The 14,706-nt window shown below is 31.8% G+C and overlaps 1 protein-coding gene across 3 annotated transcripts in view; it reads left to right on the forward strand.

Moving 5' to 3' along the window:
- RNGTT (RNA guanylyltransferase and 5'-phosphatase) overlaps nt 1-14,706 on the forward strand; it is a 238,820-nt gene that overhangs the window by 183,280 nt on the left and 40,834 nt on the right. For all 3 annotated transcript variants that reach the window (XM_006926320.3, XM_025042568.1, XM_015600503.2), the window contains exon 14: nt 13,155-13,221. In XM_006926320.3, the coding sequence (XP_006926382.1) occupies nt 13,155-13,221 (67 nt within the window). The remainder of the gene's footprint in view (nt 1-13,154; nt 13,222-14,706) is intronic.

A 14,706-nucleotide genomic window follows, 5' to 3' on the forward strand; every position in this document is an offset into this window, starting at 1 on the left:
ACATATTTGATCCCCTTTACTCCATCTACCTTTCCCCTTCTCCCCCACCCCCTACCCTCTGGTAACCACTAGTCCATTGTCAATGTCCATGAGTCTCTGTTCGTTTGTCCTGTTCATTTGTTGCTTTTAGGTTTATATCCCACATATAAATGATATCATGTGATTTTCAACTTTTTCTGTCTGGCTTATTTCGCTTAGCATGATTACCTTGAGGTCCATCCATGTTGTCACAAATGGCTGTATTTCATCTCTTCTTATGGCTGAGTAATATTCCATTGTATATATGTCAACCACAGCTTCTTTAGTCAACCATCTATCATAGGCCACTTTGGTTGCTTCCATGTCCTGGCCACTGTGAATAATGCTGCTATGAACATCGGTGTGCAAATATCTTTTCAGATATGGATTTTCAAGTCATTGGGGTCAATACCCAGTAGAGGGATTGCTGGATCATATGGTAGATCAATTCTTAGTTTTTTGAGGATCCTCCATACTGCTTTTCATAGTGGCTGTACCAATTTGCAATCCCACCAGCAATGTATGAGAGTTCCTTTTTCTCCACATCTTCTCCAACATTTGTTATTACTTGTCCTGTTCATTATAGCCATTCTGACAGGTGTGAGATGGTATCTCATTGTGGTTTTGATTTGCATTTCCCTAATAGTTAGCGAGGATGTCTTCACTTTAGACTACCATATTTTGAATCTTTCAATTATTTCTCTGATGAATGATAGACTGTTGAAATTTAACTTAAGTACTTATGAAATAATTCATTTCTCTTAATATCTGTGTATTTTTAGATTTTACTTTTATTTGTGCCTTGTATACGTCTGGAATTGTTTCATTTTATTTTAAGCTACCTAAGTATTTGCCTTAATAAATTCTATTTTAGCTTATAAAATAATTGAAGTGTGCTTGCTATTTTCAGGAATTTTAGTAGAATTTTATTTAAAAAATAGTGCTAGTTGGTGTTTTTAGCCTCTAATATGCTGCTCGGAACCATTTAAATTATAAAATTACATTAATGTGCCTTCTTACCTGATATCTGAAAAGAAGTCTTTCAGTACTGTTTCTCATTTATAATAGCATTTCTTTGCAGCCATCTCTAGATTATTTATAATAGATAAATCCACAGTGTCTTTTTCTTCTCATTAGTTATGTGTTTTATTTGATGTCAGTGATTGTTGTTATAAGCACTGTACCTTGTAAAATAAAATGTAAAGACACTTCTACTTTCTTGTAAAATGAATTTGATCTCAGAGGCAACACGTTGCTTTACCATAATTAACTACTCAAAATAGACTTTACTGTTTGTTCCTCTCCTTCCCTCACCCCCCACCCCCACCCCGCCCTTTCCCGCAGAAGGGCATTTCAGTGCATTGGTATACTCAGTGTTCATATTGATTCTAAGACTTGCCCACTACTGCTGCCTTGTTCTTAATTACTTTTTTAAAAAGTCATGAAAACAACTTTTATGTTTTTGGAGTTAGGGAATATTTGCAGATGAAATCTCTTCTTGGCTAGTTAACTAACGTCCTTTTATTTTTGGAATCTCTTATGTTCTTTTGACTTCTCTCTACATCTTCTTCACATTTTCATCTCAATAATTCATATGTAGTCAAATAAGACTCCTGGAGCAGAAATTCTAGTCTTAGAAAGAGGCTTTTTAAGTTCTAAACTATTTTGAGTATACACTAAGACCAGGTAATCTTCATTTTCTTGTTTAGATCACACTAGAACTTTAGCTGTCGGTTTTGGATTTGTATATCAAAATATTTTATGGCTAAGTGATCTACATATAAATTTGCTTTATATTCATTAAAAATTCTGCATTACATTTCTCAAGTATTTTTTAGGTTAACTTAATATTAGTAAGAAGGTGTATGTTGTTTCTTGTTTGTTTTTTACTTACCAAACAACCATGATCACCCACCTTGTGTCAGACACTGTACCAGAGTCTTGGGATTATAATATGATGGTACTTCACAGCATTTAATAAGAGTCTTAAAATATGAATACTTTGTTACAGATTCCAATGTTGAGTCATAGTGTATTTAAAGAAATTTTCTAAAATCCAGCATGTAAGATTACACTTAACATGCAAGCCTCGACTTTCAGGGTTTAAAAGTCTCTAGTAGTCAGATTACTGCAGTATATAATTCATGTGGGTCTATAATAGAATTTGCCAGTTTGTCTTAGTTTCTTGTAGTTTACTCAAACCTGCTGCCTCCTTAGGTCTATGGACTCCCGAGAGCAGGTATCATCTTTATGTCTCTGGTATCTGGCCCAGACCCTGGCATATACTGTAAATAAATGTTATATAATAAATGATTCAGTTTCCATAAAGGGAGAAGATGGGGTAGAGCCAAAGTGAGTAGAGGTTTAACCTAATATTCTTCCCTGTTGTTGCCTTTCTCTTTTCCCCTACTTGTTTCTTTTTTTTTTTTTTAAGAAGTAGGCCATGTTGATTGAAGAGATATTCTGTACACCTGAAGAGGCTGGCTAGAGCTTTGCCAGCCCCAAGCTGATTTGCTGATTTTATCACTCAAAGTTGCTCATGTTGTGGGTGATTAATTATCTTTAACCAAACTTCTTTATTATTAAAACAATGCCTGTACAGCATAAAAATTAACAAAGAGCTAGAGGAAGAGAAGTTTGATGCCCAGTTCTACCTCTTACAAGCTGTGTGTCCCTAGGAAAATTAGTTATTTCTGTTAGCTTCCGTATCTATTAATGGAGATAATAATGGCATCTAATTCATGAGGTTCTTCGATAAGGTTAAATAACAGTTCTACATTCCTAATACTAAAGGAGTATTTAAATTAAAATTAATACCAGAGAGAAGACCAATGTAATGTAAAGTTAAGCTTAACCACAGGGCCTTGTACATTGAAGTTCTCTTTCAGTAAGTAACAACTATAATTATTATTGTTGCTTTTGTAATTATCAATACTAGTTTATAGTAGTACATCATTACATATACATGTGTATACACACACACATACACACATAAATACATATACATACATACTTAGGCCTGCTATTTACAGCATCTCATTTCTAATCTAACTATTCAGGAAACTTAATCATCAGAAAGAAGATTACTTTGTAACTATGTGATCAGAGAACAAGAGTTAGGTGATCCTGCTATTTTACCCAGGCTGAAATAGAGCTTGGAAAATTAAGTCTTCCACATTAGTATGTACTTTACTAGCGTTCTGATAACTCATCATTGCTAATTATGTCAGTCAATCTTCCCTGTGACTATCTGCCTCTCTCTCTTTTTCTCCCTCTTTCGTACATGCAGATGTGCATGAACCATATAAATTCTGACAGATTTATGTTTTAAAACTCTTATTTGTCAGTAACTGCAGACTTCATTATTTCATATTAAGGCAGTTTTTCTTTTTAAAATGTAAGGTATTTTGAGAATATACCTTAGTCATTTAATGTATTCAACTGATTTAGATGGAACAAACATTAATGAAGTACATATATTATTTCATTTAATCCTCTAAACATCTCCGTGAAGTAATCATACTCATTTGTCCAACAAAATACTGAGGCTAAAGAGGATTTAAATGAATGCTTAACATTAAAAAAAAAATACAGTTATTAAACACTGCAGTTAGGAATCAGATTTACTTCCATGATTTTAAGCCAGCCTTTCCACAGCATCATAACAGCCTGAACAAAAAGGACTTAGAAATCTCCATTTATGAGTCATCTCTCTTAGGATTACTTCATTATGTATTACCCATTCTGTAGGGATTTTTAGTTGACTCAACTTCAGAATGACAATTCCTGACCATGTAACCCTCCTAACTGGCAGAGTGGAAGAAAATGAAAGATTTCATATTTTGAGAAAAGAAAGAGTTAAGTGTTGAAGTTGGAATGGTATCAGATAAATGGAGGACTAGGTAGCTTTAGTGAAGAGGGGAGAAGGAAAGTTAAGAATACGTGTTGGGAATACAGATGAAGGATGGATAAACTCAAGACTGGATCTTCTCCATTCAGTGGAGAAATGAAAGTGTTTTTTGAAGTGAGAAGAGAGAGAGATGTACCTGAAATTTGGATAAAGTAAGTTCGGAACAATCTCTGTGAGAATCAAGAGGAGAGAAATGTTTGAAGTTGTTGATAGACTTGTGTTTTAGGGATGTATATTTTGGGGCTTTAGATATTTTTGATAAAATATGCATAACATAAAATGTACCGTTTTAACTATTTTCAAGTATACAGGTCATCGACATTTAAGTTAATTCTCAATATTATGCAACCATGACCACTGTCCGTTTCCAGAACTTTTTCATCATCCCACATAGAAACTCTGTATCCGTTGAACAATAAATAATTCCCAGATCCTTCCTCACCTTAGCCTCTGATAGCCACTATTCTGCTTTCTCTTTCTATGAATTTCACTATGCTAGGTACCTCAGACAAGTGGAATAATACAATATTTGTCCTTTTTGACTGGCTTATTTCACTTGGTATGATGTTTTCAGGGTTTATCATGTTATAGCATGTCAACATTTCCTCCTTTATAAGGCCGAATGATATTTTTTTTTACATAAATACCACATTTTGTTTATCACTTGTTGATGAGGATATGGATTCTTTCTACCTTTTGGCTATTGTGAATAATGCTGCTATGAACATTAGTGTACAAAGAAATTGAATTTAAAACATTAAAAATCCTTTATGGAATAACTGTTTAAGAAATGACTAATTATACTTACATACTGTTTAAGTCATTCTGAAAGCCTGGTTAGTTTGAGGAAAAGATAACATTGTATGACTACTCCTCATGTTTTTGCTGAGCACATTCCAAGGTTGTAATGATCATAACTTCCTTCAAGAATGCATATCAGTCACTTAATAGAATAGAAAAAATAAATGGAAAATTATTATGATATTAGATAACCTTCACCTCACTTTTTGAGGATAATCAAATTCATTTCACCATAAGTATATGAGAGCTTTTAAGTCATTTATAAAATATGGTCCTAGTCAGCTAGGTAACATTTAGTTTATATTCATGATTTTGAGAATTGTTAAAATTATCATGCTTTATAGCATTGACAGCACTATGGACATGTCATGATTTCCCATTATCAGCCCAGCATATGAGAGTCTAGAAATTCGTCATTACTTAGACTAGATTATAGTTATATTACTGAGGTTAAACTATCTCACATTATGTTACCTTTTAATTGTTGATCAAGGCATATGTCAAGGATAAATTAGTTATTTTTAAGCAAAATAATTGACATGTAGTTCAACATTTAAATTTGAGACAATTAAAAAATAGTTCTAGTGTTATATCATTAGTTACAAATGTATTTGGAAGATATCAAAGGATAAAATGAATTGTCATAGTTTAAATGAAGTATTCAGCTAGTTAAGAAGTTCCTTTATGGACTTTACAAACCTAACTACGGTCAGTCAATAGTTACTCTGTTTGAACAAAAGAATATACTGATTAAATTAAGACAGGAACTATCTTGAGCTATCTCAAAACAAGCTGATTCACATTTATAAGTAGAGTCATGAAAATGATAAAGAATTAATTACATTTAAAAGTAAAGATAGCTAGTATATACCTAGCAATGAAAAATAATAATTTAATACCTACATAAGCCATATTTTAAGAAAAAGAATTCATATATAATATATCCTAGAGGAGTATTTAAATTAAAATTAAAAGCAAAGAGAAGATTAATTTAATGTATATTCTAGCAATGAGACACTTAGATGGTTCTTTGTATTTTTGTAGAGAGTTCTATGGAGCTGAAATTCAGATTTGCAGTAGTTCCTTTCAGTATGGAATATAATAATCTTAGTCATTATGGGCTCTGATTTAAAAAACAACAACATTTTTCTCTTTGATTGATCATAGCTATTATTGAAATAGCTGGTAACATGTGACATGGTGCTATAATTTAGACTAAAAAAAATTGAATTGTGAATTATATCCGCTCAGCTTAAATTTCTGTTTCTATTCTCCAAAACATCTTTTGTACTTCTTTTTCTGCAGAAACAGCTTTTTAACATAATGTTCCTACATTTTCCCGGGGGAAAAGGAGGACTTCACAGTCGAATTCTTATCCGAAGTATACAAGGGAAACTTGTACAACAGAAATAGAGGGGAAAAAATAAAATAAGATTCAGAATTTCCCATTACAGGAAATGAAATTTTTATTCCATCTAACCTTTTAACAAATGTGCTTTACAAATACTTCATGGGATCAGTGTCAAGGAGATGAAAATTATGAATATGATGAAGATGCAGATGATTTCAGAAGTTTAGATTTGAGGCTAACCCCTACATAAATCATTCTCCCCTCTCTTCTTTAGTAGGTAGAAGTAAGCCGTAGAATAATTCTTAGGATCATTAGATACAAATTAGACAAAGAGCTATATGTATTTAATGATTTCCCTGTTAAAATCTACTTTTCAACCTATTTGGCTTCATGTTTACACAGGCAGTTTTTCAAATAATCAACAGTCCGTTTAGAATCTAGGTCAGGGTAGATCAATTTAGAATTATTTGTAGGCTCAGTTCTCTATATGACTTAGACTGTTGTAGATTTCCTTTTTTTAAGTATAGTTTTCAAATTTTAAAGATGAAATTTGTGCACTTTTACAGCTTTGCTGAATTTCTAGAATTTTTTATAAATGGAAATAGTAATTTCTAGGATTTTATAGAAATAGAAGCATACAATATGTGCTTACCCCCAATCCCCTCTTCTTTCAATATTTATCCGTGTTATGACGTGTATCAGTAGTCTATTTCTTCTTGTTGCTGAGTAATATTTTATTGTACAGATTGATCACAATTTACTTATCCATTCACCTCTTGATGGACATTTGGAATGTTTCCAGTTTGGAGCTATCAAGAATAAAGCTACTATGAAAGTTGGTACAAGTCTCTGTGTAGACATATGTCTTTCATTTCTTTAGGGTAGCATTTGGCAGTTTTCTTCTCTGAAGGACCAGGTAGTAAATATTTTAGACATTATCCCTTCATGCACCATGGTCTTAAAACTCCAGGTAATAAACCTGGTAGTGGTAGGACTTACTTCAGTTGTTTCCTGTCTCTCAGGTACCACTGACCTGTACTGCCTTTTGTCCAGTATCTGAAAACCATTATACCATCTTGTATATTTAGTTTTATAGTAGGAATAGGGCCTAATGCATTTCTTGTTACTCTCTTTTGGCTGGGAGTGGAAAATCTGTCTGTACATTTTTAATGCAGTTGTTTCTTTTTTTCAGTTTTAATTCCTTTATTTTTAAAACCAATAGCCTAGATATGTGAGTTTTGTGTTTTCATATTATATTTATGCCATAGAATATGTAGCTCCAATACTAAGAAGGAAATGAGTGACTTTTAGATTCACTAGTAGCTCATTTCTTAAATACTCATCTGCTTATATAGGAATATTAAAATATGTTAATGTATCAATTAATATTGTATCCCAAATTTAGGAGTCACCCTCACTCTTACTGATTGTTTATATTGTTTTTTTTTCTTTGTGCTTTTTATATTGACCTTTTATATTATGAAATGTAATACATATAAAAAATACATAAAGCATTAATGTATAACTTAATGAAATTTCATGTAAGCAACACCCATTTAATCACTACTCAGGTCAAGAAAGAAAATATTTTCAGTATTTTAGATGCTCCTAGCATGCTCTTTCTCATTCACAAAATTCTCCTTTCCACCAAAGGTAACCACTATCTAGATTTCTGTTATTTTACTTCCTTGCTCTTCTTTTTACTTTTATTACTTGGGTAAGGATCTCTAAACCGTAGAGTTTGGTTTTGCCTGTTTTTGAACCTTAACATAAATTCAACCTATGTTCTTTTACGTTTGGCTTCTTTGGCTCAATGTTGTGATTTTGAAATTCATGCATGCTATATGGAATTCATTTCTTTTCATTGGTCTCTCTATAAAAAATATTATATGTAGACATTTGGATGGACAGCAGTTCTAGGGTGATGACCCATAATAGCCAAACATAGTTATATGCATGTTTAGAACCATGCACATAGATTTGTTGGATATATACTTAAAATTGGAATTCCCAAGTCCTAGATTATGTGTATGTTCAACTTAGGAGATAATGCATGTTATAAATTTCTTCTACTCAGTCATTTCTTTCAGTGTCTGAATAATGTTTTCTTTTCAAATATTTCTCCTGAGTTTATTGAGGTATAACTGGCATAGAACATTGTATTAGTTTAAGGTGTATAATGTAATGATTTGTGAAATAATTACCACAATAAGTTTAGTTAATAGGTAACATCCATCACCTCATGTAGTTCCAGATTTTTTTTTCTTGTGATGAGAAATTTTAGATTTACTCTCTTAGTACCTTTCAAATATACAGTACAGTATTGTTAACTAGTCACCTTGCCGTACATTACACCTCCAGAACTTATTTATCTTATAACTGGATGTTTGTAACTTTGGTTACCATCACCCATTCTCCCTCCTCACCCCCCACCTCCCCCACTGGCAACCACCAATCTAGTCTCTGTTTCTATGAATTTGGTTTTTTTAGGTCTCATAGATAAGTGAGATCACGTAATATTTGTCCTTCTCTGTATGACTTATTTAGCATAATGCCTTCAAGAGCTATCCATGTTGCTGCAAATGTCAGGATTTCCTTCTTTTTTATGGCTGAATAATATTCCTTACACACATTTGCTTCATACATCTGTGGTCACTTAAGTTGTTGCCTTGTCTTGCCTATTATAAATACTGCTGCAATGATTATGGAGATGCAGGTATCTCTTCCAGATAGTGATTTTGTTTCCTTCAAATATGTACCCAGAAATGGAATTGCTGGATCATATGGTAGTCCTACATTTATTTTTTTAAGGAAACTCCATAATATTTTCCATAGTGGTTGCACCAGTTTATAATCCCACCAACAGTGTGCCAGGGTTCCCTTGGCAGCATTTATTATCTTTTGTCTTTTGATGGTAGCCATTCTAACAGGTGTGAGGAGATATCTCATTGCAGTTTTGACTTGAATTTTTTAGTTCCTCTGCCCTTTTTTAATTGGATTGTTTGGGGTTTTTTGTTTGTTTGTTTGTTTTTGCTGTTTAAGTTCTTTATATGTTTTGGTTATTAACTTCTTATCAGATATATGATTTGTAAATATTTTCTCTCATTCTGTAGATTACCTCTTCATTTTGTCGATTATTTCCTTTGCTGTGCAGAAGCTTTTTGGTTTGATGTAGTGTCACTTGTTTTCTTTTGTTTTTGTTGTCTTTGGGTTTGGTGTCAAATCCAAAAAATCATTGCTAAGACAAATGTGAAGAAGCTCACCCCTTTCTTATGTTTTCTTCTAGGAGTTTATGGTTTCAGGGCTTATGTTCAAGTCTTTAATCCATTTTGAATTGATTTTTGTGTATAGTGTAAGATAGGGTATTCTCTGAATATTGGTAGCTGAGTATTCTTGTATACCTTTGCAAAATGACTTAGCTTTCTGTTGTTTACTTCAGAATCTTATTTATCCTTCCCCAGTCTTACTTATTTCTGTTATTTATTTTACTCAATATATATATTTCACTTAACCAAACATCATTTTTAGGTAATTTATTTCTGTTGGCACACAGAATCTTTATTTAAACATGTTGTTGGTGGTGGTAGTGTTTTTTTCTTTGTTTTTTTTTACAAAAGTTTGTAGCATTTGTCATACCTGTATTAGGATTTAAAATGCAAACTAGAATAGAAAAGTGTGAGGAGTCTCTGAGGATAATGATAAATTTACTCAGTGGTCACTCAAGTTTTATTTGGGCCTAAGGGCTTACCTTGCTTTTGTTTACATCCTACAGAAGTCTCAAAGAATGTAGGTCTTCTCAATAACATGCATTTTCTCAAATTCCAAAGGGCACTATTGATCTCATAATAAATGCATTTGTTTTGTCTGTTTTTCCTGGCAGTAGATTATTATTAGATGTAGTCTGCTCTTTGGAGAGCTTGATGTTTAGCTAAGAAGAGGGATTTTATGTAAATTAGTACTCAAAGATACTGTAAATTTTTTCAAGATATTTTGTTGTAGTTTAAAAATATATCTGTTATTGGGCATTGTAATTAAGACTTGTAGACAGAACAGTTAATTCTAAGTTATCTAGTCTATTCTTATTTTTAAAAAGATCCCCTTCTCTTTTTTTAAAACTTTGAATTTGAAATAATTATAGTCAGTTTCTTTTCAAAGCATTATTTCTATGTCTGATATATCATCAGTTTATGGTAAATGAAGTTCTTTAAAATAGTGTTATTTTATTACTTGATAAGTTTTATTTTTCCTGTATGTGAGAAACTTTTCTGGAAATAATTTTGCAGCTTTCTTTCCAGTATAGATATTTGTTAATATTTGTACTTGAGAAATTAGGAAAATAGTCTTGCCTATCTTTACTTTTTCAAAAGCTCTAATAGATCATTTTTCTTTCTTTTTTTAACCTAACAGTGCCTTCTTATTACTACTTTCCAGCCTTTTTGGTAGCCACACTATAGAAGCGTTTAGTTACAAGCAAATATCTTAGGAATTGTTAATTCGTGTAATGGTTATGTTAATTGTCATGCAACTCACGGGCAAAACAATTACCTGGTTCTAAATGAGTTAGGGTTTCCATTTTAACGTGTGTGTGTGTGTGTGTGTGTGTGTGTGTGTCTAGACACAAAGAAATCAGTGCTGAATTAATGTCTTATTCTGAGGATTTAAAATGTGATTTGCTATATTATACACAAGAACCCTGTCATCATAAGTGGTGACTATTATTTGAAAATAATTATATGTACAGTTTGACAAAGCAACTTTTTGAAAGGTGAGCACATTTAAACAAATGTTCCATCTTAAAAGTAGGAATTCGTGTTTTCAAAGTATTAATTATTTTACCCATAGCAGGTCTTTAAATTATGATACATATTAAAACCCACTCAAATGATGCTGGTAATATAATCTGTGGTAAGGAATAATAGACACATGAATGGGAAAGGACAGTATTTAAAAAATGAAATACATGTATGCTTTGTAATTGATATATTTAAAAAAATTCTTGCTTAGGAAAAGGTATTTAATAGTTAGGCAAGTTAGAGGAAGGGGGACACAGTAAACAGTATTGGCAAGCTTTCTGAAATGCATAGGCATAGTAATTAGAGGCATATTGATTTTTTAATGTCAGCCCGCTTTTAGTTTCTTCTTTTTTTAGCATATATTTGAATGAAAAATGACTATTCTTATATCTAAAGAGGTTTATCAAGTTTTTTGTGAACATTTTTTATATAGAAAATAAATTACCAGTGCTATATTTAACTAACATTAAATTTATGATACTAGCAATGATTTGCGAGTTAAAGTTTTGTTGGTTGGATTAATTTCTTATTTATCAATTGATGGCTAAGAAATTTTCCATTTTATAGTTGAGATTTGAGGACATTTCTTATGCTTTCTACTTGCATCCAGTAAACAAATGCCTTTAGTCATGTTTATATCCTTCAACAACATAATAAATGAATTAAAACAAGTATTTATATTCCAAAGTTAAGTAGTTTTTTTGCTAAATTGGTTTAATTCAGGATTGTGTTCATCAACTGTTAACATGCTCTTATTGGCCTTCAATGCTTTATAGACCTTTAAAGAATGTCGGGGAACACATGATATTCCTAGAAGACTGAATATCTACCTTACTTTATAAAATCTAAGGTGCTTTGAGAGTGTGCTTTCTTAGTCTTACTAGATCGAGTCAGTGGAAGGTCATCACACTGCCCCCTCACAACTGTCACCTCGATTAGAAGATACCATAGGATATCTGAGGCATCCTAAGTTCAGAGAAGTTGTTTTTCCCTTCACTTTAGATACTACTTGGTATTCCATTCTAGATTCATGCAATATAATTTACATTCATTCTAGAGATAATTTTTCACCTGCAATAAAAGTCTGTTACTTTTACTCCTCACACTCTGAGGAGACTATATCTTGTCCTAGTTGCTTTGGGCAGGAGTATAGACAATTTTTTTCCATATTCTTTATGTACAGTAATGTTAAGACTGGAGTTTTGTCCATTTATTCAGTGTCTATATTCAGTGTCTACTATGGAAAGATTTATGATGAAAGATGAGATAAACACAGAATATTTACTTTAATTATGTTCTTCTCCTACTTTGCACCACTACACACTCACAAGTACAGTTCTAATGATAGTATTTCTTCATTCACAATGTTTTAATGCAGTTAAGAATGATGAACCTTTGAAATGGGAATAGGAAGGTAGAGATGATGCAGGAAAGGTAACCATTATTTTTTTTCCACCCACTATATGGCTTGATTTTTATTTTCATGTTCATTTATTGTTTTAATAAGAAATAAGTACAGTAAGTTCATCTTCTAAAAATATGACTCCATATTGCTTATAAAATAAAGATATAGCATTTGACATTGTTCATGGTCCATTCCAAATGTCCTTTGGTTTTTCATCTCTAACTAAATTATCCCTTATTCTAGCTGTCCTTGTCTATTCTTTTTCGCAAACCTGCATTCTCAGGACTTTGTTAAATTTCTCCCTTGCCTTACCCACCCTTTAAGGCTGATCCCAAACCCTACCTTTTCAAACTTTTCCAGATGTCTGCATAGCCATTATCTGTTACCCCAGAACTTTGCAATGGCATATACCTCTATAAATAGAACTTATGGGAAACCACTTTTTGTTAAGGTTAATTATTTATGTATCTGGTTTTCCTTTTGGATTTTGAGACCTAATTATTTAGGTTTGTGTTATCTCCTTTAGTGCAAAGTATAGACATATAATGAGTGTTTCTTGAGTTGAATCCTTATAGACTTTTAAATATATACATCACTTTGTTTAATTCTCCCCCAGAGATACTATATAGTAATTTGCTAGAATTACTAATATGTTAGTGTTCTACATTTAAGTTTTCATTCTCAACATTTACCCCTTATTTTCTGAAGTATAAGAATTATTCCTTTATTAGTTACTATCCCATAGTGCAAAAGACAAGAATAATTGCATAGGTGCTATTTTTTTCACAATATCTGTTATATAACTTTTGATGATTTTTTAAACTTATATTTAAGGAAGAGTATTTTAAAAATAATCCTTTTGTTTTTCCTTTATAGGTTACTTCCTCAGAATGTTGGCCTTCTCTATGTTGGAGGTTATGAAAGACCTTTTGCACAAATCAAGGTATGATTGTTCATTTTCCAGTATACTTTTCTTAGATGTAATTCACTTGTCCAGAAGTCACCCATATCAAAAACATCGTGAATGTGAACTAGTAATTTCATTTGCTTTTGCATCTCTGCTGAAGAAGTAATTCAGTTTTGTAAAGAATTGATTATTTTACTATTTTTGCCCATACAGTTGACTTTGACCAACGTACTTCAGTTATTAGTTAAGAAGAGTACAATTTAGAGCCATAAATTAATCTTTCATCGTACCCCGTTTGCCATTAAAAAAAACATTTGACAGCTTTATTGAGTTGTAATTAACATACAGTAAACTATACATATATGAAGTGTACAATCTGATAAATTTTACATTCTTACACTTCTGAAACCATCATCACAATTAAGAGAAATGAAACTATCACCCCAAACGTTTCCCTTTGTTCCTTTGAAATCACCCTCCTCCCCCACCTTTCCTTTTTCTTTCAGTCCTCAGGTGACCACTGATTGAAATTTTTATTTTGATTATCCATTGCTAATATATAAAAAGATGATTAAAATTTTATGTGTTTACTTTGAATCTTACAGTTTTATTATACTCAGTTATTAATTCTAGTAGCTTTCATAGGATTTTCTACATCAATGATTGTCATCTAATAAAGACAGTTTTCCTTCTTTCTTTCTGATCTGGATTTCTTTTATTGTTTTTTCTTGCTTTACTACATTAGCTAAAATCTACAATACAGAGTTGAATAGAAATGGTGAGAACAGACATCCCTTCCTTGTTCCTAATCTTAGAAGGAAAGCATTTAATCTTTCATCAAAAATTGTTTTTATAGTAATATTAGTTGAGGTTTGATCATAGATTCCATCTAGGCCTTCTTTTAAGAAATGAATAATATGAATGTTCAAGGTGGTTAAAAAGGAAAATTTGAGACCATTCTTTTTCTTTGTTATTACAACTTTTGACAAACTTGTAAAATTGGTTTTTGTTTTTTGTTTAATCTTACGATTTTTCTTCATATTTGTTTCTTGTCTTCACAAGTTATTTGTCTCCTATTCATTTGAGAACTATGAGTTAAAATTCCTTTCCACTGCATATATGACATGTATTTTTCTGTTTTGAAAACCAAGGATTTTTAGAATAGACTGAGTCTGAATAAGACATTCAAGATATTTAATACCATAGAGGTTTAGTCACATTATTTACATTTTAAATGAAAAATCTTAGTTACATTAGCATCAGCACTTCTTTAAATTAATGCCTCCATTAATTTAACTTAAATCAAAACACTCTCAAAAATCCATTGTCAGGATCTTAAGTTGTGGACTGTCTTGAACTTTTCTGATTCTTTAATAATGGCAAGCAGTCAGGAACATTTTTTTTCTTCTGTTTTTGATCCCTGGAACATGAGTAGAGTTAGAAAGAGTCTCTTCATAAACCTCTCTTACTGTCCTGTCCTAATTCAATGTATAGCTAGGAATTCTAATAAGTTTCAGCAGG

This window comes from Pteropus alecto, unplaced genomic scaffold (assembly GCF_000325575.1).
Source record: "Pteropus alecto unplaced genomic scaffold, ASM32557v1 scaffold7, whole genome shotgun sequence".
NCBI classification, from domain to species: Eukaryota; Metazoa; Chordata; class Mammalia; order Chiroptera; family Pteropodidae; genus Pteropus; species Pteropus alecto.